The 24588-nt window shown below is 38.3% G+C and overlaps 1 protein-coding gene across 1 annotated transcript in view; it reads left to right on the top strand.

The window, feature by feature from the left end:
• Positions 1-24361, top strand: part of FBXO47 (F-box protein 47) — a 512374-nt gene extending 488013 nt beyond the window's left edge. The window contains exon 10 of the mRNA XM_053717491.1: positions 24249-24361. Coding sequence (XP_053573466.1) covers positions 24249-24361 — 113 coding nt within the window. The remainder of the gene's footprint in view (positions 1-24248) is intronic.
• Positions 24362-24588: the final 227 nt, after the last annotated feature.

The raw sequence follows: 24588 nt of genomic DNA, 5'->3' as shown, positions 1-24588 counted from the left end.
TAAAAACATAATTTATGTAAGAACTTACCTGATAAATTCATGTCTTTCATATTGGCAAGAGTCCATGAGCTAGTGACATATGCGATATACAATCCTACCAGGAGGGGCAAAGTGCCTATAAATACACCCCTCACCACACCTGCAATTCAGTTTAACGAATAGCCAAGTAGTGGGGTGATAAAGAAAGGAGTAAAAAGCATCAACAAAGGAATTTGGAAATAATTGTGCTTTATACAAAAAAAATCATAACCACCATAAAAAGGGTGGGTCTCATGGACTCTTGCCAATATGAAAGAAATTAATTTATCAGGTAAGTTCTTACATAAATTATGTTTTCTTTCATTTAATTGGCAAGTCCATGAGCTAGTGACATATGGGATAGTCATACCCAAGATGTGGAACTCCACAGAAGAGTCACTAGAGAGGGAGGGATAAAATAATAACAGCCATTTTACGCTGAAAAAAATTAATCCACAACCCAAATTATAAGTTTATTTTCATAATGAAAAGAAAAAACTTAAACATAAACAGAGGAATCAAACTGAAACAGCTGCCTGAAAAACGTTTCTACCAAAAACTGCTTCAGAAGAAGCAAATACATCAAAACGGTAGAATTTTGTAAATGTATGCAAAGAAGACCAAGTTGCTGCTTTGCAAATCTGATCAACTGAAGCTTCATTCTTAAAAGCCCACGGAGTGGAGACTGATTTAGTAGAATGAGCTGTAATTCTCTGAGGCGGGGCCTGACCCTACTCCAAATAAGCCTGATGAATCAAAAGCTTTAACCAAGATGCCAAGGAAATGGCAGAAGCCTTCTGACCTTTCCTAGAACCAGAAATGATAACAGACTAGAAGTCTTGCTGAAATCTTTAGTAGCTTCAACATAATATTTCAAAGCTCTTACCACATCCAAAGAATGTAAGGATCTCTCCAAAGGATTCTTAGGATTAGGACACAAAGAAGGAACAACAATTTCTGTATTAATGTTGTTAGAATTCACAACCTTAGGTAGAAATTTAAATGAAGTGCCTTACTGTATAAATGTGGGGTTAACAAGTGGAGACAAACGGAATGTAATGTATTTGAAACAGATTTTGTATTCTTTTATATGTATGATTTTGTTTATGCTGAAAAACTGAAAATAAAATATTTTAAAAAAAAGAAATTTAAATAAAGTTCGCAAAACTGCCTTATCCTGATGGAAAATAAGAAAAGGAGATTCAAAAGAAAGAGCAGATAATTCGGAAACTCTTCTAGCAGAAGAGATGGCCAAAAGGAACAACACTTTCCAAGAAAGTAGTTTAATGTCCAAAGAATGTATAAGCTCAAACGGAGGAGCCTGTAAAGCCTTCAAAACCAAATTAAGATTTCAAGGAGGAGAGATTGATTTAATGACATGCTTGATACAGACCAAAGCCTGTACAAACAGTGAATATCAGGAAGCTTAGCAATCTTTCTGTGAAATAAAACAGAAAGAGCAGAGATTTGTCCCTTCAAGGAATTTGCAGACAAACCCTTATCCAAACCATCCTGAAGAAACTGTAAAATTCTAGGAATTCTAAAAGAATACAAGGAGAATTTATGAGAAGAACACCATGAAATATAAATCTTCCAAACTCGATAAAAAAACTTTCTAGAAACAGATTTACGAGCCTGTAACATAGTATTAATCACTGAGTCAGAGAAACCTCTATGACTAAGCACTAGGCGTTCAATTTCCATACCTTCAAATTTAATGATTTGCGATCCTGATGGAAAAATGGACCTTGAGACAGAAGGTCTGGCCTTAATGGAAGTGGCCAAGGTTGGCAACTGGACATCCGAACAAGATCCGCATACCAAAACCTGTGAGGCCATGCTGGAGCTACCAGCAACACAAACGATTGTTCCATGATGATCTTGGAAATCACTCTTGGAAGAAGAACCAGAGGCGGGAAGATATAAGCAGGTTGGTTACACCAAGGAACTGCTAACGCATCCACCACTTCCGCCTGGACAGGTACCTGGGTAGTTTCTTGTTTAGATGAGAAGCCATCCGATCTATTTCTGGAAGACCCCACATCTGAACAATCTGAGAAAACACATCAGGATGGAGTGACCACTCCCCCGGATGTAAAGTCTGACGGCTGAGATAATCTGCTTCCCAATTCCCTATACCTGGGATATGAACTGCAGAAATAAGACAGGAGCTGTATTCCGCCCAAGCAAGTATCCAAGAAACTTCTTTCATAGCCTGGGGACTGTGAGTCCCACCCTGATGATTGACATATGCCACAGTTGTGATATTGTCTGTCTGAAAACAAATGAACGGTTCTCTCTTCAAAAGAGGCCAAACCTGAAGAGCCCTGAAAATAGCATGAAGTTCTAAAATATTGATTGGTAACCTCGCCTCTTGAGGTTTCCAAACCCCTTGTGCTGTCAGAGATCCCCAGACAGCTCCCCAACCTGAAAGACTTGCATCTGTAGTGATCACAGACCAGGTTTGACGAACAAAAGAGGCCCCTTGAACTAAACGATGGTGATCTAACCACCAAGTCAGAGAGAGTCGAACATTGGGATTTAAGGATATTAATTGTGATATCTTTGCATAATCCCTGCACCATTGGTACATAAAAAGCTGGAGAGGTCTCATATGAAAACGAGCAAAAAGGATCGCGTCTGATGCTGCAGTCATGAGACCTAAAACTTCCATGCACATAGCTACTGAAGGGAATGATTGAGACTGAAGGTTCTGAAAAGCTGAAACCAATTTTATTTGTCTCTTGTCTGTTAGAGACAGAGTCATGGACACTGAATCTATCTGGAAACCTAAAAAGGTGACCCTTGTCTGAGGAATCAATGAACTTTTTGGTAAATTGATCCTCCAACCATGTCTTTGAAGAAACAACACTAGTTGAATGTAAAGACTGAGCTAGTACCAAGATATCTTCCAAATAAGGAAACACCGCAATACCCTGTTCTCTGATTACAGAGAGTAGGGCACCGAGAACCTTTGAAAAGATTCTTGGAGCTGTCGCTAGGCCAAATGGAAGAGCGACAAATTGGTAATGCATGTCTAGAAAAGAGAATTTCAGAAACTGATAATGATCTGGATGAATTGGAATATGAATATATGCATCCTGTAAGTCTATTGTGGACTTATAATGCTCTTGCTGAACAAAAGGCAGAATAGTCCTTATAGTCACCATTTTCAAAGTTGGCACTCTTACATAACGATTCAAAATTTTCAGATCCATAACTAGCCTGAATGAATTTTCTTTCTTTGGGACAATGAATAGATTTGATTAAAACCCAGGACCCTGTTCTTGAAACGGAACTGGTATGATTACCCCTGAAAACTCCAGGTCTGAAACACACTTTGCTGGGATGTGTGAGAGAAAAAATCTTCTCACAGGAGGTCTTAATCTGAATCCTATTCAGTACCCTTGAGAGACAATACTCTGAATCCATTAATTTTGGACAGAATCTGCCCAAATGTTTTGGAAGAATCTTAATCTGCCCCCTACCAGCTGAGCTGGAATGAGGGCCGCACTTTCATGCAGACTTGAGGGCTGGCTTTGGTTTCTTAAACGGTCTGGATTTATTCTAACTTGAAGAAGGTTTCCAATTGGAACCAGATTCTTTGGGGGAAGGATTAGGTTTCTGTTCCTTATTTTGTCAAAAGGAACGAAAACAGTTAGAAGCTTTAGAGTTACCCTTAGGTCTTTTATCCTGAGGCAAAAAAAACTCCCTTCACCCCAGTGACAGTTGAAATAATCAAATCTAACTGAGAACCAAATAACTTATTACCTTGGAAAGAAAGAGATAGTAATCTAGACTTAGATACCATGTCAACATTCCAATATTTGAGCCACAAAGCTCTTCTAGCTAAAATAGCTAAAGACATAGATTTAACATCAATTTTGATGATATCAAAAATGGCATCACAGATAAAATGATTAGCATGTTGAAGCAAGCAAACAATGCTAGACAAATCAGGATTCATTTCCTGTTGCGCTAGACATTCCAACCAAAAAGTTGATGCAGCTGCAACATCAGCATAGAAATGGCAGGCCTGAAAAGATAGCCAGAATATAAATAAGTTTTCCTTAGATAAGATTCAAGTTTCCTATCTAAAGGGTCTTTAAAAGAAGTACTATCTACCATAGGAATAGTAGTACGTTTAGCAAAAGTAGAAATAGCCCCATCAACTTTGGGGATCTTTTTCCAAAACTCCAATCTAACTGCTGGCAAAGGATACGATTTTTTAAACCTTGAAGAAGGAATAAAAGAAGTACCAGGCCTATTCCATTCCTTAGAAATCATATCATAAATAGCATCAGGAACTTTAAAAACCTCTGGAGTAACCACAGGAGGTTTATAAACAGAATTTAAACGTTTATTAATTTTAATATCAAGAGGGCTAGTTTCCTCAATAGCCAATGTAATCAACACCTCTTTTAACAAGGAACGAATATACTCCATTTTAAATAAATAAGTAGATTTGTCAGTGTCAATATCTGAGGAAGGATCTTCTGAATCAGATAGATCTTCATCAGAGGAGGATAATTCAGTATGTTGTCGGTCATTTGAAATTTCATCAACTTTATGAGAAGTTTTAAAAGACCTTTTACGTTTATTAGAAGGCGAGATGGCAGACAAAGCCTTCTGAATCGCATCAGCAATAAAATCTTTTATATTCACAGGTATATCTTGTACATTTGATGGTGAAGGAACAACAGGCATTGTACTATTACTGATGGACACATTCTCTGCATGTAAAAGCTTATCATGACAACTATTACATACCACAGCTGGAGAAATAATCTCCACAAATTTACAACAAATGCACTTGGCTTTGGTAGAACTGTTATCAGGCAGCAGGGTTCCAACAGTGATTTCTGAGACAGGATCAGATTGAGACATCTTGCAAATGTAAGAGAAAAAACAACATATAAATCAAAATGATCAATTTCCTTATATGGCAGTTTCAGGAATGGGAAAAAAATGCAAACAGCATAGTCCTCTGACATAGAAAAAGGCAAGAGGCATATAGGAATGGGGTTTTTAAATAATGAAAATATTTGGCGGCAAGTATGACGCACAACACAACTGAAAATTTTTGGCGCCAACAAAGAACTATGCGTCAACTAAGACGCCGGAAATGACAAGTTTGCGTCATCAGACATACCTTCACGCCAAACAAATTCTCGCGCCAAGAATGACGCAATAAACTTTGCCTAATTTTGCCCGTGAAACTTAATGAAAAAAGCAGTCAATTTGAAAAAAGACTAAACCCCAGGTAAGAAAAATATTTCCTAAATATGTTTTTTCCCAAATATGAAACTGATAGTCTGCAGAAGGAAATATATATAAACCTGACTCATGGCAAATATAAGTACAATACATATATTTAGAACTTTATATTAATGCATAAAGTGCCAAACCATAGCTGAGAGTGTCTTAAGTAATGAAAACATACTTACCGAAAGACACCCATCCACATATAGCAGATAGCCAAACCAGTACTGAAACGTTTATCAGTAGAGGTAATGGAATATGAGAGTATATCGTCAATATGAATAAGGGAGGTAGGAGATGAATCTCTATGAATCTCTATGACCGATAACAGAGAACCTATGAAATAGATCTCCCGCAAGGAAAACCATTGCATTCAATAGGTAATACTCCCTTCACATCCCTCTGACATTCACTGTACTCTGAGACGAACCGGGCTTCAAAATGCTGAGAAGCGCATATCAACGTAGAAATCTTAGCACAAACTTACTTCACCACCTCCATAGGAGGCCTAGTTTGTAAAACTGAATTGTGGGTGTGGTGAGGGGTGTATTTATAGGCATTTTGAGGCTTGGGAAACTTTGCCCCTCCTAGTAGGATTGTATATCCCATACGTCACTAACTCATGGACTCTTGCCAATTACATGAAAGAAAATCAATTTTGAAATCCTAATAAAGAGCTTTCAACTCACACTATGGAATAGTGTGTCACACTATTTGAGTTCTGTGCTCCAGATGCCACTATACATTTTAAAAATCATACTATGAATATTAAAAGGTGTAAAACTTTTCCTATGTGATGTAAACAAAGAATCAGAAATCTTCAGCAACTCTCTTTTAATTTACTTTTTATAACATTTTAATAGAAGTACTATATTTTCTAAATCAGGTAATTTGATAAGACTTCAAAGAATCATTGTTAAAGGAACATTGTACACTAGATTTTTCTTTGCATAAATGTTTTGTAGATGACAAATTTATATAGCCCATAAAGGATTTTTTTTTTGTAAAAATGTATAGTTTTGCTTATTTATAAATAACATTGTGCTGATTTTCAGACTCCTAACCAAGCCCCAACGTTTTAAAAGTAGATTGTTGTCTACCTACCAGCTTGCTCCTGTTTGTGTAAAGGATATTTTCATATGCAGTGGGGTATCAGCTCATTTTGCTTTCCAGAGCTTTTCCCTGGGTGTCCCAGCCTACGTTTTCAACAGTGCTAAACTGATAGCTGCTAAGTAAGTTTTTAAAAGATTTTATACTGGATTTTTTAGATCAGTATCTGTGTATATTATTCTTTATAGTAGTATCTATTACATGCAGTTATATGAAAATTAATGTATACTGTCCCTTTAACTTTTATAAAACCTAATAACTCAAAAGAGTTCAAACAAATAGGGCTAGATAACAAGTGGAAGGCAATCAATAGTGTAGATAGCATTATATCTTGCACCACCTTACGCAAATAACAATGTATAAACTAGTATTACAAGTGGATGGTTCAATATTTTAATAATAGCATCTTAATGTGGCCAGGGATAGGCAAGGTGTCCGTACATGGAGATTGGTGTCCGTGACTAGCCCTTGCAATGTCCACCACAACCTTAGTATATCTTTTCTTTCTGATTAAATAATAGGAATAAAAAAAATATGTAATGTGAATAAAGTTAGTGGCTTATCAAGAGACTGCTAGTGATATTGGGTGATAAGTTATGGAATAAATAAAGCCTTTGTGAAATACTGGATGTGTATCTGCATCTGTATAATAACACCCAACTCTATACAAAGACACAGTAGTGACGCTGGCACCTGCGTATAGCCAGACAAGGGCTAGTTATAGGGTTAGTGGTATCTGCATCGGTATAATAACACCCAGCGCTATATAATGACACAGTAGTGAAACTGACACATGGGTATAGCCAGAGGAGGACTGGTTATAGAATCAGTGGTATCTGCATCAGTATAGTAACACCCAGCCCTATATAATGACACAGTAGTGACACTGGCACATGGGTATAGCCAGAGGAGGGCTGGTTATAGAATCAGTGGTATCTGCATCAGTATAATAACACCCAGAAATATATCATGACACAGTAGTGACACTGGCACATGGGTATAGCCAGAGGAGGGCTGGTTATAGAATCAGTGGTATCTGCATCAGTATAATAACACCCAGCACTATATAATGACACAGAAGTGACACTGGCACATGGGTATAGCCAGAGGAGGGCTGGTTATAGGATCAGTAGTATCTGCATCAGTATAATAAAACCCAGAAATATATAATGACACAGTAGTGACACTGGCACTTGGGTATAGCCAGAGGAGGGATGGTTATAGGATCTGTGGTATCTGCATCAGTATAATAACACACAGCACTATATAATGACACAGTAGTGACACTGGCACATGGGTATAGCAAGAGGAGGGCTGGTTATAGGATCAGTGGTATCTGCATCAGTATAATAACACACAGGACTATATAATGACATAGTAATGACACTGGCTCATGGGTATAGCCAGAGGAGGGCTGGTTATAGGATCAGTGGTATCTGCATCAGTATAATAATACCCAGCACTATATAATGACACAGTAGTGACACTGGCACATGGGTATAGCAAGAGGAGGGCTGGTTATAGGATCAGTGGTATCTGCATCAGTATAATAACACACAGGACTATATAATGACATAGTAATGACACTGGCTCATGGGTATAGCCAGAGGAGGGCTGGTTATAGGATCAGTGGTATCTGCATCAGATAATAACACCAAGCACTATAAAATAATGTTTTTAATTTCAAATGTACCTTGATGTCCTTCACTAAGGTCTGTACTTTGGAAAATGTCCGCCACAGCCTTTATCTTTGCCTATCCCAGAATGTGGCAGAGACTTTTTTAGCGTGTCTTACACTCTTAATGGAAATGTTGCGCTCAAGCACAATCCAAATACTGATATAATATCTAGCACTTTTTATTATTAATAGTATAGTATAGAAATTCATGTAGAACTACATTACTTGCACACCCTAAGCTCAGCACACCATTGGATTAGCTCTTGAGAGATATGCACAATTAATTTTACTGCACTCCTATAGAAGTCTTTTATCTGCATCATTTACCCCACCCTCACTATCAATCATCCAGATGTAAGCAACCCCTAAACTACTGCTTAACCCCTTAACAACCAAGGACGTGCAGGGTATGTCCTACAAAAACTGCTAGTTAATTACCAAGAACGTACCTTGCACGTCCTCAGAGTTTTCAAGCGCTGGAAGCGATCGTGATCACTTCCAGGCGCTTTCAGGGTATTATAGTGATGCCTCAATATTAAGTCATCCTGCAATATCATTTGTTTACCCACCGATGCGCAGAGAGATACACTCTGTGGCCCTCTCTGCATCGGCCAGCGAAGGTGCTGATCGTTGGTGGGTGGGAGTAATAGCAGGGAGGCGGGTGGGCGGCCCATCGTTGGTAAGTTCCGGATCCTGTGTTACGGAAGTGCAAGCGAGTGGGCGGGAGCATGCGGAGAGGGGCGCTACATTTACATTAAGGAGTCAGAAAATGTATGGGAAGGAGGGAGAGGGAGGGGGAATAAATGTTGGGCAAGAGATCTGGGAGGGGGGGAGGGTAGACAGCTACTCTACAGAAAAAATGTTATTCTATAAAATAAAAAATAAAAACCTTTTCTCCAACATAGGTGTGTCCGGTCCACGGCGTCATCCTTACTTGTGGGATATTCTCTTCCCCAACAGGAAATGGCAAAGAGCCCAGCAAAGCTGGTCACATGATCCCTCCTAGGCTCCGCCTACCCCAGTCATTCTCTTTGCCGTTGCACAGGCAACATCTCCACGGAGATGGTTAAGAGTTTTTTGGTGTTTAAATGTAGTTTTTATCCTTCAATCAAGAGTTTGTTATTTTAAAATAGTGCTGGTATGTACTATTTACTCTGAAACAGAAAAGAGAAGAAGATTTCTGTTTGTAAGAGGAAGATGATTTTAGCAACCGTTACTAAAATCGATGGCTGTTTCCACACAGGACTGTTGAGATGAAGTAACTTCAGTTGGGGGAAACAGTGGGCAGACTTTGCTGCTTGAGGTATGACACATTTCTAACAAGACTTTGTAATGCTGGAAGGCTGTCATTCTCCCTATGGGAACCGGTAAGCCATTTTCTTAGTTTAGTATAAGAATAAAGGGCTTCACAAGGGCTTTAAAGACTGGTAGACATTTTTCTGGGCTAAAACGATTACTTTATAAGCATATTTAATGGATTATAACTTTAAAGAGTTATTATAATCTTGGGGATTGTATTAAAAAAACGGCAGGCACTGTATTGGACACCTTTTTCACTGGGGGCCTTTTCTAGTCATAGGCAGAGCCTCATTTTCGCGCCACTAATGCGCAGTTGTTTTTGGAAAGCAAGGCATGCAGATGCATGTGTGAGGAGCTAAGAACCACTGAAAAAGCTTATTGAAGGCGTCATTTGGTATCGTATTCCCCTCTGGGCTTGGTTGGGTCTCAGCAAAGCAGATACCAGGGACTGTATAGGGGTTAAATGTAAAAACGGCTCCGGTTCCGTTATTTTAAGAGTTAAAGCTTTCAAATTTGGTGTGCAATACTTTTAAGGCTTTAAGATACTGTGGTGAATTTTGAACAATTCCTTCATACTTTTTCACATATTCAGTAATAAAGTGTGTTCAGTTTAAAATTTAAAGTGACAGTAACGGTTTTATTTTAAAACGTTTTTTGTGCTTTGTTATCAAGTTTATGCCTGTTAACATGTCTGAACCATCAGATAGACGATGTTCTGTATGTTTGAAAGCCAAGGTTCCTCCCCATTTAAATATATGTGATGATTGTGACATAGTGTCCAAACAAAGTAGGGACAATGATGCCACTGATAATGATGTTGCCCAAGATGATTCCTCAAGTGAGGGGAGTAAGCATGGTACTGCATCATCCCCTTCTGTGTCTACACCAGTCTTGCCCACACAAGAGGTCCCTAGTACATCTAGTGCGCCTATACTTCTTACTATGCAACAATTAACGGCTGTAATGGATAATTCTATTAAAAACATTTTGTCCAAAATGCCCACTTATCAGAGAAAGCGCGATTGCTCTGTTTTAGATACTTAAGAGCAAGAGGACGCTGATGATAATGGTTCTGACATACCCTCACACCAATCTGAAGGGGCCAGGAGGGAGGTTTTGTCTGAGGGAGAAATTTCAGATTCAGGAACAATGTCTCAACAAGCTGAACCTGATGTTATTACATTTAAATTTAAATTAGAACATCTCCGCGCTCTGCTTAAGGAGGTGTTATCTACTCTGGATGATTGTGACAATTTGGTCATTCCAGAGAAATTATGTAAGATGGACAAGTTCCTAGAGGTCCCGGTGCCCCCCGATGCTTTTCCTATACCCAAGCGGGTGGCGGACATTGTAAATAAGGAATGGGAAAGGCCCGGCATACCTTTTGTTCCTCCCCCTATATTTAAGAAATTATTTCCTATGGTCGACCCTAGAAAGGACTTATGGCAGACAGTCCCCAAGGTCGAGGGGGCGGTTTCTACTCTAAACAAACGCACTACTATCCCTATAGAAGATAGTTGTGCTTTCAAAGATCCTATGGATAAAAAATTAGAGGGTTTGCTTAAAAAGATGTTTGTTCAGCAAGGTTACCTTCTACAACCAATTTCATGCATTGTTCCTGTCACTACAGCAGCGTGTTTCTGGTTCGAAGAACTAGAAAAGTCGCTCAATAAAGAATCTTCGTATGAGGAAGTTATGGACAGAGTTCAAGCACTTAAATTGGCTAACTCATTTATCTTAGACGCCACTTTGCAACTAGCTAGATTAGCGGCGAAAAATTCAGGTTTTGCTATTGTGGCGCGCAGAGCGCTTTGGCTAAAGTCTTGGTCAGCGGATGTGTCCTCCAAGAACAAATTGCTTAACATCCCTTTCAAGGGTAAAACACTGTTTGGCCCTGACTTGAAAGAGATTATTTCAGACATCACTGGGGGAAAGGGCCATGCCCTTCCTCAGGATAGGTCTTTTAAGGCTAAAAATAAGCCAAATTTTCGTCCCTTTCGCAGAAGCGGACCAGCCTCAAATTCTACACCCTCTAAGCAAGAGGGTAATAGTTCTCAAACCAAACCAGCCTGGAGACCGATGCAAGGCTGGAACAAGGGTAAGCAGGCCAAGAAACCTGCCACTGCTACCAAAACAGCATGAAGTGTTGGCCCTCGATCCGGGACCGGATCTGGTGGGGGGCAGACTCTCTCTCTTTGCTCAGGCTTGGGCAAGAGATGTTCAGGATCCTTGGGCGCTAGAAATAGTTTCTCAAGGTTATCTCCTGGAATTCAAGGAACTACCCCCAAGGGGAAGGTTCCACAGGTCTCAATTGTCTTCAAACCAAATAAAAAGACAGGCATTCTTACATTGTGTAGAAGACCTGTTAAGAATGGGAGTGATTCATCCTGTTCCATTAGGAGAACAAGGGATGGGGTTTTACTCCAATCTGTTCATAGTTCCCAAAAAAGAGGGAACATTCAGACCAATTTTAGATCTCAAGATTCTAAACAAATTTCTCAGGGTTCCATCGTTCAAAATGGAAACCATTCGAACAATTCTTCCTACCATCCAGGAAGGTCAATTCATGACCACGGTGGATTTAAAGGATGCGTATCTACATATTCCTATCCACAAGGAACATCATCGGTTCCTAAGGTTCGCCTTTCTGGACAAGCATTACCAGTTTGTGGCACTTCCATTCGGATTAGCCACTGCTCCAAGGATTTTCACAAAAGTACTAGGGTCCCTTCTAGCGGTGCTAAAACCAAGGGGCATTGCAGTAGTACCTTACTTGGACGACATACTGATTCAAGCGTTGTCTCTGTCAAAAGCAAAGGCTCATACGGACATTGTCCTAGCCTTTCTCAGATCTCACGGGTGGAAAGTGAACATAGAAAAAAGTTCTCTGTCCCCGTCAACAAGAGTTCCCTTCTTGGGAACAATAATAGATTCCTTAGAAATGAAGATTTTTCTGACAGAGGCCAGAAAATCAAAACTTCTAAGCTCTTGTCAAGTACTTCATTCTGTTCTTCTTCCTTCCATAGCGCAGTGCATGGAAGTAATAGGTTTGATGGTTGCGGCAATGGACATAGTTCCTTTTGCGCGAATTCATCTAAGACCATTACAACTGTGCATGCTCAGACAGTGGAATGGGGATTATACAGACTTGTCTCCGACGATCCAAGTAGATCAGAGAACCAGAGATTCACTCCGTTGGTGGCTGACCCTGGACAACCTGTCACAGGGAATGAGCTTCCGCAGACCAGAGTGGGTCATTGTCACGACCGACGCCAGTCTGGTGGGCTGGGGCGCGGTCTGGGAACCCCTGAAAGCTCAGGGTCTATGGTCTCGGGAAGAATCTCTTCTCCCGATAAACATTCTGGAACTGAGAGCGATATTCAATGCTCTCAAAGCTTGGCCTCAACTAGCAAAGGCCAAATTCATAAGGTTTCAATCAGACAACATGACGACTGTTGCATATATCAACCATCAGGGGGGAACAAGGAGTTCCCTGGCGATGGAAGAAGTAAACAAAATAATTCAATGGGCGGAGAATCACTCCTGCCACTTGTCTGCAATCCACATCCCAGGAGTGGAAAATTGGGAAGCGGATTTTCTGAGTCGTCAGACTTTCCATCCGGGGGAGTGGGAACTCCATCCGGAAATCTTTGCCCAAATAACTCAATTATGGGGCATTCCAGACATGGATCTGATGGCGTCTCATCAGAACTTCAAGGTTCCTTGCTACGGGTCCAGATCCAGGGATCCCAAGGCGACTCTAGTAGATGCACTAGTAGCACCTTGGACCTTCAACCTAGCTTATGTATTCCCACCGTTTCCTCTCATTCCCAGGCTGGTAGCCAGGATCAATCAGGAGAGGGCTTCGGTGATCTTGATAGCTCCTGCGTGGCCACGCAGAACTTGGTATGCAGACCTGGTGAATATGTCATCGGCTCCACCATGGAAGCTACCTTTGAGACAGGACCTTCTTGTTCAAGGTCCATTCGAACATCCGAATCTGGCTTCACTCCAACTGACTGCTTGGAGATTGAACGCTTGATTTTATCAAAGCGTGGGTTTTCAGATTCTGTCATTGATACTCTTATTCAGGCTAGAAAGCCTGTAACTAGGAAAATTTACCATAAAATATGGAAAAAATATATCTGTTGGTGTGAATCTAAAGGATTCCCTTGGAACAAGATAAAAATTCCTAAGATTCTATCCTTTCTACAAGAGGGTTTGGAGAAAGGATTATCTGCAAGTTCTTTGAAGGGACAGATTTCTGCTTTATCTGTTTTACTTCACAAAAAGCTGGCGGCTGTGCCAGATGTTCAAGCTTTTGTTCAGGCTCTGGTTAGAATCAAGCCTGTTTACAAACATTTGACTCCTCCTTGGAGTCTCAATTTAGTTCTTTCAGTTCTTCAAGGGGTTCCGTTTGAACCCTTACATTACGTAGATATTAAGTTACTATCTTGGAAAGTTTTGTTTTTGGTTGCAATTTCTTCTGCTAGAAGAGTTTCAGAGTTATCTGCTCTGCAGTGTTCTTCTCCTTATCTGGTGTTCCATGCAGATAAGGTGGTTTTGCGTACTAAACCTGGTTTTCTTCCGAAAGTTGTTTCAAACAAAAACATTAACCAGGAGATAGTTGTGCCTTCTTTGTGTCCGAATCCAGTTTCAAAGAAGGAACGTTTGTTACACAATTTGGATGTAGTTCGTGCTCTAAAATTCTATTTAGAGGCTACAAAGGATTTCAGACAAACATCTTCTTTGTTTGTTGTTTATTCTGGTAAAAGGAGAGGTCAAAAAGCAACTTCTACCTCTCTCTCTTTTTGGCTTAAAAGCATCATTCGATTGGCTTATGAGACTGCCGGACGGCAGCCTCCTGAAAGAATCACAGCTCACTCCACTAGGGCTGTGGCTTCCACATGGGCCTTCAAGAACGAGGCTTCTGTTGATCAGATATGTAAGGCAGCGACTTGGTCTTCACTGCACACTTTTACCAAATTTTACAAATTTGATACTTTTGCTTCTTCTGAGGCTATTTTTGGGAGAAAGGTTTTGCAAGCCGTGGTGCCTTCCATCTAGGTGACCTGATTTGCTCCCTCCCTTCATCCGTGTCCTAAAGCTTTGGTATTGGTTCCCACAAGTAAGGATGACGCCGTGGACCGGACACACCTATTTTGGAGAAAACAGAATTTATGCTTACCTGATAAATTACTTTCTCCAACGGTGTGTCCGGTCCACGGCCCGCCCTGGTTTTTTAATCAGGTCTGATGAATTATTTTCTCTAACTACAGTCACCACGGTATCATATGATTTCTCCTATGCATATTCCTCCTTTACGTCGGTCGAATGACTGGGGTAGGCGGAGCCTAGGAGGGATCATGTGACCAGCTTTGCTGGGCTCTTTGCCATTTCCTGTTGGGGAAGAGAATATCCCACAAGTAAGGATGACGCCGTGGACCGGACACACCGTTGGAGAAAGTAATTTATCAGGTAAGCATAAATTCTGTTTTTGGCAAACTGGATACTGGCAGACAGCAGCCAGTACCCAAGATACCGGCAAATAGGTAGAGGGGGATGGTTAGAGAGCTGTATGGGGAGGATCAGGGAGGTTGGGGGCTAAGGGGGGATTCAACACTGCAGAATCAAAATAGAATACAAATTATATTTTAAAAAAAGCCTTTTATTTTAGTACTGGCAGACTTTCTGCCAGTACTTAAGATGGCGGTGACAATTGTGAGGTGGGGGAGGAAAGAGAGCTGTTTGAGGGGGGCCAGGGAGGGATCAGGGGGTGGGATATGTGAGGTGGGAGGCTGATTTCTACACTAAAGCTAAAATTAACCCTACAAGCTACCTAATTAACTCCTTAACTGCATTGCCAAAGGGGATCCCAGAGAAGCATTTACAACCATTTGTGCCATAATTGCACAAGCTGTTTGTAAATAATTTCAGTGAGAAACCTAAAGAGAAACCTAAAGTTTGTGAAAATGTTAACAATTTTTTTTATTTGATCGCATTTGGCAGTGAAATGGTGGCATGAAATACACTAAAATGGGCCTAGATCAATACTTTAGGTTGTTTACTACACTACACTAAAGCCAAAATTAACTCTACAAGCTCCCTACAAGCTACCTAATTAACCCCTTCACTGCTGGGCATAATACAAGTGTGGTGCGCAGCGGCATTTAGCAGTCATCTAATTACCAAAAAGTAATGCCAAAGCCATATATGCTATTTCTGAACAAGGGGGACCCCAGAGAAGCATTTACAACCATTTGTGCCATAATTGCACAAGCTAACGATTTTTTTTATTGCATTTGGTGGTGAAATGGTGGCATAAATATACCAATATGGGCCTAGATCAATACTTTGGGTTGTCTACTAAAAACAAATATATACATGTGAAGGGATATTCAGGGATTCCTAACAGATATCAGTGTTCTAATGTAACTATAGCTAATTTTGAAAAAAAAAAATGGTTTGGAAATAGCAAAGTGCTACTTGTATTTATTGCCCTATAACTTGCAAAAAAGCAAAGAAGATGTAAACATTGGATATTTCTAAACTCAGGACAAAATTTAGAAACTATTTAGCATGGGTGTTTTTTGGTGGTTGTAGATGTGCAACAGATTTTGGGGGTCAAAGTTAGAAAAGTGTATTGTTGTTTTTTCATTTTTTCATCATATTTTATAATTATTTTTATAGTAAATTATAAGATATGATGAAAATAATGGTATCTTTAGAAAGTCCATTTAATGGCGAGAAAAACGGTATATAATATGTGTGGGTACAGTAAATGAGTAAGAGGAAAATTACAGCTAAACACAAACACTGTAGAAATGTAAAAACAGTCCTGGTCCTTAAGGGTAGGAAAATTGAAAAATGGCCTGGTCACTAAGGGGTTAAAGGGATATGAAACCCCAACTTTCTAATTTACGTCTATTATCAATTTTTCTTCATTCTCTTTGTATTTTTTGTTGAAAAGCAGTAACGTAAGCCATTTCTGGAGCACTATATGACAGCGGTTTTGCAACAATGTTATGCATTTGCAAGAGCACTAGATGGCAGCACTATTTCCTGCCATTGTGTGACCAGATGCCTACCTAGGTATCTCTTTAACATAGAATACCATGGGAATTAAGCAAATTTGATAATAGAAGTAAATTGGAAACTTATTTTAAATTGTATGTTCTGTCTGAATCACACAAGAAAATGTTTGGGTTTCATATCTCTTTAAGCAATAAAGGTTAACTTTGGACTTCTAATTTGAGCACAAAAACAGAAGCGCTATTGTTTGTACTCAAGAAATGTTAATGCACAATAGTGCCAATATTTTTGCACATCACTTGTAATCTAAGGTGAAATAAAAATATCATGCCAAGATTCAAACACTAATGATAAGAAACAACTGTACTTTTAATTACATCAACAAATATGGAAATGAGTGCACACTATAAAATACTTTTTTAACATGGCAGAGCTGCTAATATCACTTTCATAAAGTAATCCTACAGAGCATATTATGCATGTGGCTAGTCTTAAAGTTGTGTTTATATAATCCTATGACTAAGTAAATTGATATTTTTCCACAGCCTACAGATTAAACCCTGCTATATATATTAATTGCATATTGATCCTATGCTAAGGTTTGAAGTTATGTATTATATCTTAACATATTCATGCATACAGGAGTTCTGTTAGCAGAACTGTTGTGTAATTCTAGTTTTGTAAAACCATTTTTCCTCTCCCTTCATAAAGTCTGACAGATCAGCACCATCTAGTGGCTGCTGTTCTATATAACCTCAGTGTTATTTGTTTTAGAAATAAATAGATTGCTGAAATATTTTATATCTCAAACACTTTTATCTCCTCCAGCACAATTTCAAGAGTTTTATAGCATTGTCATTCATCTTTGTCTAGAATGTTAAGTTTAAAGGGGCAGTATACACCAATTTTAATTTAACTGCATGTAATAGACATTACTATAAAGAATAATATGCTCAGATACCGATAAAAAAATCCAGTATAAAACTTTTTTAAAAACTTACTTAGAAGCTCCCAGTTTAGCTCTGTTGAAAAGATTAGCTGGAACGCCCACTGCAAGTGGTTCTAAAGCAAAAAAAAGCAGACACTCCCCCCCTCCCCCTTCCTCTGCATATGAAAAGACTCTTTACACAAACAGGTGCAAGCTGGAGTAAGTATACATTAGTATTCTCCTAGAACTTTGGGGCTTGGTTAGGAGTCTGAAAATCAGCGCAATGTTATTTAAAAAAAATAAAAAAGCAAAACTACAAAAAAAATTTTTGGGTTAGACCTAATAACTAGTTATGTTGGAGAGATAAATATCTGTCATTCTTATCCACTACATTTATCAACATCTACAGTGTCATGTGTCTGATTACAGCTCTATTAGAGTTTCTTATTATTCAGCAACGTTATAATGTCAGTATCTTCACGCTGTGGCAATCAAAAGGATGCTGCTTAAACGGACATAATATCCATGACAAATCACTTCAGAGTGCCGCAGCATAACTGTAAAAGCTGACAAGAAAATAGGAAGATATTTTACCTCAAAATGTATTCTGCTCACAAAAATAAGTGCTCTGGGAACCGTTATCATTCAGCAACTGTCAGCTGCATGTTAAAGAAAAAAAACAGCCAAATTGCTTTATCAGTGCTGATTTCACACTTTGCTTTACTGTGAGCTCATGAGATCTCGCAAGATTTTATAGTAAACTTCCTGAAACTGAAGAGGGAAATAAAGGGACTGTGCTGCACATGCCAGATGCACGCTCCATTGCAAGTCTCAGGACTAGCATCCTGATTGGCTGCTTAAAGTCTCTTTACAATGGGATGTGGCTACTGAGGAAATATTGAGGTAAATATCTTTTTTACATAGATATGTTCAGGTGATATTTTCTAGTCAAATTTTTACAGTTATGCTGCATCACTTTCATGTGCTTCAACATTTGTGTATCATGGCCCTTTGAATATATCCTTAGATATCTTCCAATAGAGATGCCCAGCAAATTAATCAACCAAGATTTTTTTTTTCAATATATTTGGCCTTGACTCATGTTAAGGGTAGCTTCTCCCTCTATAGTAAAATATTATGGCTTTGTTGTCACATATTAAAACCTTCTGCAGAGGCCCCACTTGAGAAAGATACTAAGGCTGCTGAAATTATTATATGCTATATATGTTTGATGTTTTTCTGTATTCTTGAAACAAAGGATGAATAAAACATGGATGTTTTGTGTCAATTTTATAGCATGCATGGTAAACAACAAAATGTGAGTATTTACTGTGCAAAAGTTGTAATGTAACATTTTATGATTGCAAAACTCTCTCATTACAAAACGTTAAATTTATTTAATCTTTTAAAACCATAGAGACATATATTGTTTTTGTTTAAAAATGCTGCAATTTGCTTAAACTAGCTATTTGATGCATGTTAAAAAAAATTACATTTTGGACAGTTAATGTGACCATTTTGTATACAAGCTGTCCTTACAGTTGAGCATACCTACCGGGCAGTACCCATACATAATAGGCATGCGTGACTGATAAAATTTTTTTTTTAAAAAGCCTAAAAAACTTTTTTGTGCACAGTTCATTGTCATATGCCCTTTAATAGTATGTGCTGTAAATACTGTTGACTTCCATGTTCTTTTAAGGAAACAAACCCATGATATTTACTTTATTTGGAATTCAATTACGCATTTTCTAGGTGATTTCAGTTTTTTTCCACAGTGCTTAAAATTAAAGGTACATATTCAGGGATTCAGTGTTAGAATGTTATACTGTACATTAATGCAGAGAATGTTAAAATAGGTCAGGTTATTTGGAAGATAATGTTGTATGGTAGTGAAATATAAACAAAAAATAATTAGTCTTTGTTACTTAACTGTTTTCAAGTGATGATTTTCCTAATTTACTTGATTTTGTATATGAACAACTCCTGTTTATTAATCCCCTTATAAAAAAAATGTGCAACGGTCAATTATTACTATAATACATGAGAATAAACTGACTGTTCAGCCAATATACTCTGTCATTCTGCCATTTTCTCCTCACTATGGGCTCGATAATCTAAACCTCATTAGATCAAATCTATTTTTATTTTTTTTGCAAACTCGTATAAGTACAAATTTCTGTGTTTTTTGCACATCCACTGTACTAAAATTACGATTTATGCAATGCATATCTAATAAGATTTATTCCTGTGTAATTTACAAATTTTAGATTTTTGGTGAAGAATTTTGTTAGGATGCACCTTAACAATACAATTTTCCCTGCTTATTTTTAAAATATGAATTTTATTGTTCACTTTTCATTAAAAAAATGCAGAATACGCCCCTTAGCGAGACACCCTATTTCTTTCATGAAATTGGCAAGAGTCCATGGCCTAGTGACGTATGGGTTATACAATCCTACCAGGAGGGGAAATGTTTCCCAAACCTCAAAATGCCTATAAATACACCCCTCACCACACCTACAATTCAGTTTTACAAACTTTGCCTCCTATGGAGGTGGTGAAGTAAGTTTGTGCTAAGATTTCTAAGTTGATATACGCTTCTCAGCATTTTTAAGCCCGATTCCTCTCAGAGTACAGTGAATGTCAGAGGGATGTGAAGGGAGTATCACCTATTGAATGCAATGGTTTTCCTAGCGGGAGATCTATTTAAAAGGGTTTCTGTTATCGGTCGTAGAGATTCATCTCCTACCTCCCTTATTCAGATTGACAATATACTCTCATATTCCATTACCTCTTCTGATAACTGTTTCAGTACTGGTTTGGTTTGGCTATCTGCTATATGTGGATGGGTGTCTTTCGGTAAGTATGTTTTCATTACTTAAGACACTCTCAGCTATGGTTTGACACTTTATGCATTAATATAAAGTTCTAAATATATGTATTGTACTTATATTTGCCATGAGTCAGGTTTATGTCTATTTCCTTTTGCAGACTATCAGTTTCCTATTTGGGAAAAAAACACATTTAGGAAAATATTTTTCTTACCTGGGGTATAGTCTTTTTTCAATTGACTGCTTTTTCATTAAATTTTGCAGGCAAAATTAGGCTCACGAGGGTGCAAAATATCAAAGTTTATTGCGTCATTTTTGGCGAGAGAATTTTTTTGGTGCAAAGGTACGCCCAATGACACAAATTCGTCATTTCCGGCCTCTTAGTTGACACCGAATTCCTTGCACAAGGTTGCGTCTACAATGACGCGAGTGTGTCATATCCGGATGTTGTTAGTGCCAAAAAAATTTCAGTTTGCGTTGTGCGTCATATTTGGCGCCAAATAATTTCATTATTCAAAACCCCATTCCTATATGCCTCTTGCCTTTTTCTATGTCAGAGGGCTATGCTCTTTGCATTTTTTCCCATTCCTGAAACTGCCATATAAGGAAATTGATCATTTTGCCTTATATGTTGTTTTTTCTCTTACATTTGCAAGATGTCTCAATCTGATCCTATCTCAGAAACCACTGTTGGAACCCTGCTGCTTATAACAGTTCTACCAAAGCTAAGTGCATTTGTTGTAAATTTGTGGAGATTATATCTCCAGCTGTGGTATGTAATAGTTGTCATGATAAGCTTTTACATGCAGAGAATGTGTCCATCAGTAATAGTACAATGCCTGTTGTTCCTTCAACATCTAATGTACATGAAATACCTGTGAATATAAAAGATTTTATTGCTGATGCGATTCCAAAGGCTTTGTCTGCCATCCCGCCTTCTAATAAACGTAAAAGCTCATTTAAAACTTCTCATAAAGTTGATGAAATTTCAAATGACCGACAACATACTGAATTATCCTCCTCTGATGAGGATCTATCTGATTCAGAAGATCCTTCCTCAGATATTGACCATGACAAATCTACTTATTTATTTAAAATTGAGTATATTCGTGCCTTGTTAAAAGAGGTGTTGATTACATTGGATATTGAGGAAACTAGTCCTCTTGATATTAAAACTAGTAAACATTTAAATTATGTTTATAAACCTCCTGTGGTTACTCCAGAGGTTTTTCCAGTTCCTGATGCTATTTCTGATATGATTTCTAAGGAATGAATCATATCCTTTGCCAGCAGTTAGATTGGAGTTTTGGAAAAAGATCCCCAAAGTTGATGGGGCTATTTCTACTCTTGCTAAACATACTACTATTCCTATGGAAGATAGTACTTCTTTTAAACACCCTTTAGATAGAAAACTTGAATCTTATCTAAGGAAAGCTTATTTATATTCTGGCTAACTTCTCAGGCCTGCCATTTCTATGGCTGATGTTGCAGCTGCATCAACTTTTTGGTTAGAAAATTTAGCGCAACAGGAAATGGATCCTGATTTGTCTAGCACTGTTCGCTTGCTTCAACATGCTAATCATTTTATCTGTGATGCCATTTTTTTATATCATCAAAATTGATGTTAAATCTATGTCTTTAGCTATTTTAGCTAGAAGAGCTTTGTGGCTCAAATATTGGAATGCTGACATGGTATCTAAGTCTAGATTACTATCTCTTTCTTTCCTAGGTAATAGGTTATTTGGTTCTCAGTTGGATTCGATTATTTCAACTGTCACTGGGGGGAAGGGAGTTTTTTTGCCTCAGGATAAAAGACCTAAGGGTAAATCTAAAGCTTCTAACCGTTTTCGTTCCTTTCGACAAAATAAGGAACAGAAACTTAATCCTTCCCCCAAAGAATCTGGTTCCAATTGGAAACCTTCTTCAAGTTGGAGTAAATCCAAACCGTTTAAGAAACCAAAGCCAGCCCCCAAGTCTGCATGAAGGTGCGGCCCTCATTCCAGCTCAGCTGGAAGGGGACAGATTAAGATTCTTCCAAAACATTTGGGCAGATTCTGTCCAACATCAATAGATTCAGAGTATTGTCTCTCAAGGGTACCAAATAGGATTCAGAGTAAGACCTCCTGTGAGAAGATTTTTTTTCTCTCACGCATCCCAGTAAATCCAGTAAAGGCTCAGGCTTTTCTGAAGTGTGTTTCAGACCTGGAGCTTTCAGGGGTAATCATACCAGTTCCGTTTCAGGAACAGGGTCTGGGGTTTTATTCAAATGTATTCATTGTCCCAAAGAAAGAAAATTCATTCAGGCCAGTTCTGGATCTGAAAATTTTGAATCGTTATGTAAGAGTGCCAACTTTCAAAATGGTGACTATAAGGACTATTCTGCCTTTTGTTCAGCAAGGGCATTATATGTCCACTATAGACTTACAGGATGCATATCTTCATATTCCGATTCATCCAGACTACTAAATCTGTTTCTAGGAAGATTTATTATTGAGTTTGGAAGACTTATATTTCATGTGTTCTTCTCATAAATTATCCTGGCATTCTTTTAGAATTCCTAGAATTTTACAGTTTCTTCAGGATGGTTTGGATAAGGGTTTGTCTGCAAGTACCTTGAAGGGACAAATCTCTGCTCTTTCTGTTTTATTTCACAGAAAGATTGCTAAGCTTCCTGATATTCACTGTTTTGTACAGGCTTTGGTCCGTATCAAGCCTATCATTAAATCAATCTCTCCTCCTTGGAGTCTTAATTTGGTTTTGAAGGCTTTACAGGCTTCTCCGTTTGAGCCTATGCATCTTTGGACATTAAACTACTTTCTTGGAAAGTGTTGTTCCTTTTAGCCATCTCTTCTGCTAGAAAAGTTTCCGAATTATCTGCTCTTTCTTGTGAATCTCCTTTTCTGATTTTCCATCAGGATATAGCAGTTTTGCAAACTTCATTTAAATTTCTACCTAAGGTTGTGAATTCTAACAACATTAATAGAGAAATTGTTGTCCCTTCTTTGTGTCCTAATCCTAAGAATTCTGTGGAGCGATCCTTACATTCTTTGGATGTGTTAAGAGCTTTGAAATATTATGTTGAAGCTACTAAATATTTCAGGAAGACTTCTAGTCTATATGTTATCTTTTCTGGTTCTAGGAAAGGTCAGAAGGCTTCTGCCATTTTCTTGGCATCTTGGTTAAAGCTTTTGATTCATCAGGCTTATTTGGAGTCGGGTCAGGCCCCGCCTCAGAGAATTACAGCTCATTCTACTAGATCAGTCTCCACTTCGTGGGCTTTTAAGAATGAAGCTTCAGTTGATCAGATTTGCAAAGCAGCAACTTGGTCTTCTTTGCATACATTTACTAAATTCTACCGTTTGATGTATTTGCTTCTTTGGAAGCAGTTTTTGGTAGAAAAGTTTTTCAGGCAGCTGTTTCAGTTTGATTCCTCTGCTTATATTTAACTTTTTTCTTTTCATTATGAGAATAAACTTATATTTTGGGTTGTGGATTAAGTTTTTTCCGTGGAGTTCCACATCTTGGGTATTACTATCCCATATGTCACTAGCTCTTGGACTCTTGCCAATTACATGAAAGAAAACATAATTTATGTAAGAACTTACCTGATAAATTTATTTCTTTGATATTGGCAAGAGTCCATGAGACCCACCCTTTTTTATGATGGTTATGATTTTTTGTATAAAGCACAATTATTTCCAAATTCCTTTGTTGATGTTTTTTACTCCTTTCTTTATCACCCCACTACTTGGCTATTCGTTAAACTGAATTGTGGGTGTGGTGAGGGATGTATTTATAGGCATTTTGAGGTTTGGGAAACTTTGCCCCTCCTGGTAGGATTGTATATCCCATACGTTACAAGCTCATGGACTCTTGCCAATATGAAAGAAATTAATTTATTAGGTAAGTTCTTACATAAATTATGTTTTTCAGGGTAAAAAGTGGCTTTAGATCATTCCACTAGGGAAATAGAAAGACTGGTGAGCATTCTTTAATAATCTCGCCAGCCCAGAGAGCTTTAGATAATCGGGCCCTCTGTGTTACTTAAAACTAAGAGACAGCTAATAATGTTTTAATTATCCTACAGGTGACCACAATGAGGAGGACAGCAGCTTCCTGAATCTTTTCCATCTTATAAACGCACAAGCAAATTTTCACAAGGAAGTACTGTACACGACTCTTAGCTCTTCTTCCAAATAATATAAATATTCAACAAAAAAACATCTTAACAGCCTGCTTTCAATCACATAAATTTAAATACTTTAGTATTAGAGCAACAATGGGGACAATTTTATTCCTACTATCAGAAATTGTGATGCTGACTGAGAATCCAAAGTATTGACTTTGTATTTATTGTCCTATATCTCCTGGATGATTTTTAGGGGGTTTGGTGAGCAAAACGTGCCTTGTATAGTACATAATATCAG

This window comes from Bombina bombina, chromosome 1, assembly GCF_027579735.1.
Source record: "Bombina bombina isolate aBomBom1 chromosome 1, aBomBom1.pri, whole genome shotgun sequence".
In the NCBI taxonomy this organism is placed as follows: Eukaryota; Metazoa; Chordata; class Amphibia; order Anura; family Bombinatoridae; genus Bombina; species Bombina bombina.
The sequence above is the reverse complement of the archived record's forward strand: the minus strand, read 5'-3'. Positions and strand labels throughout refer to the sequence as shown.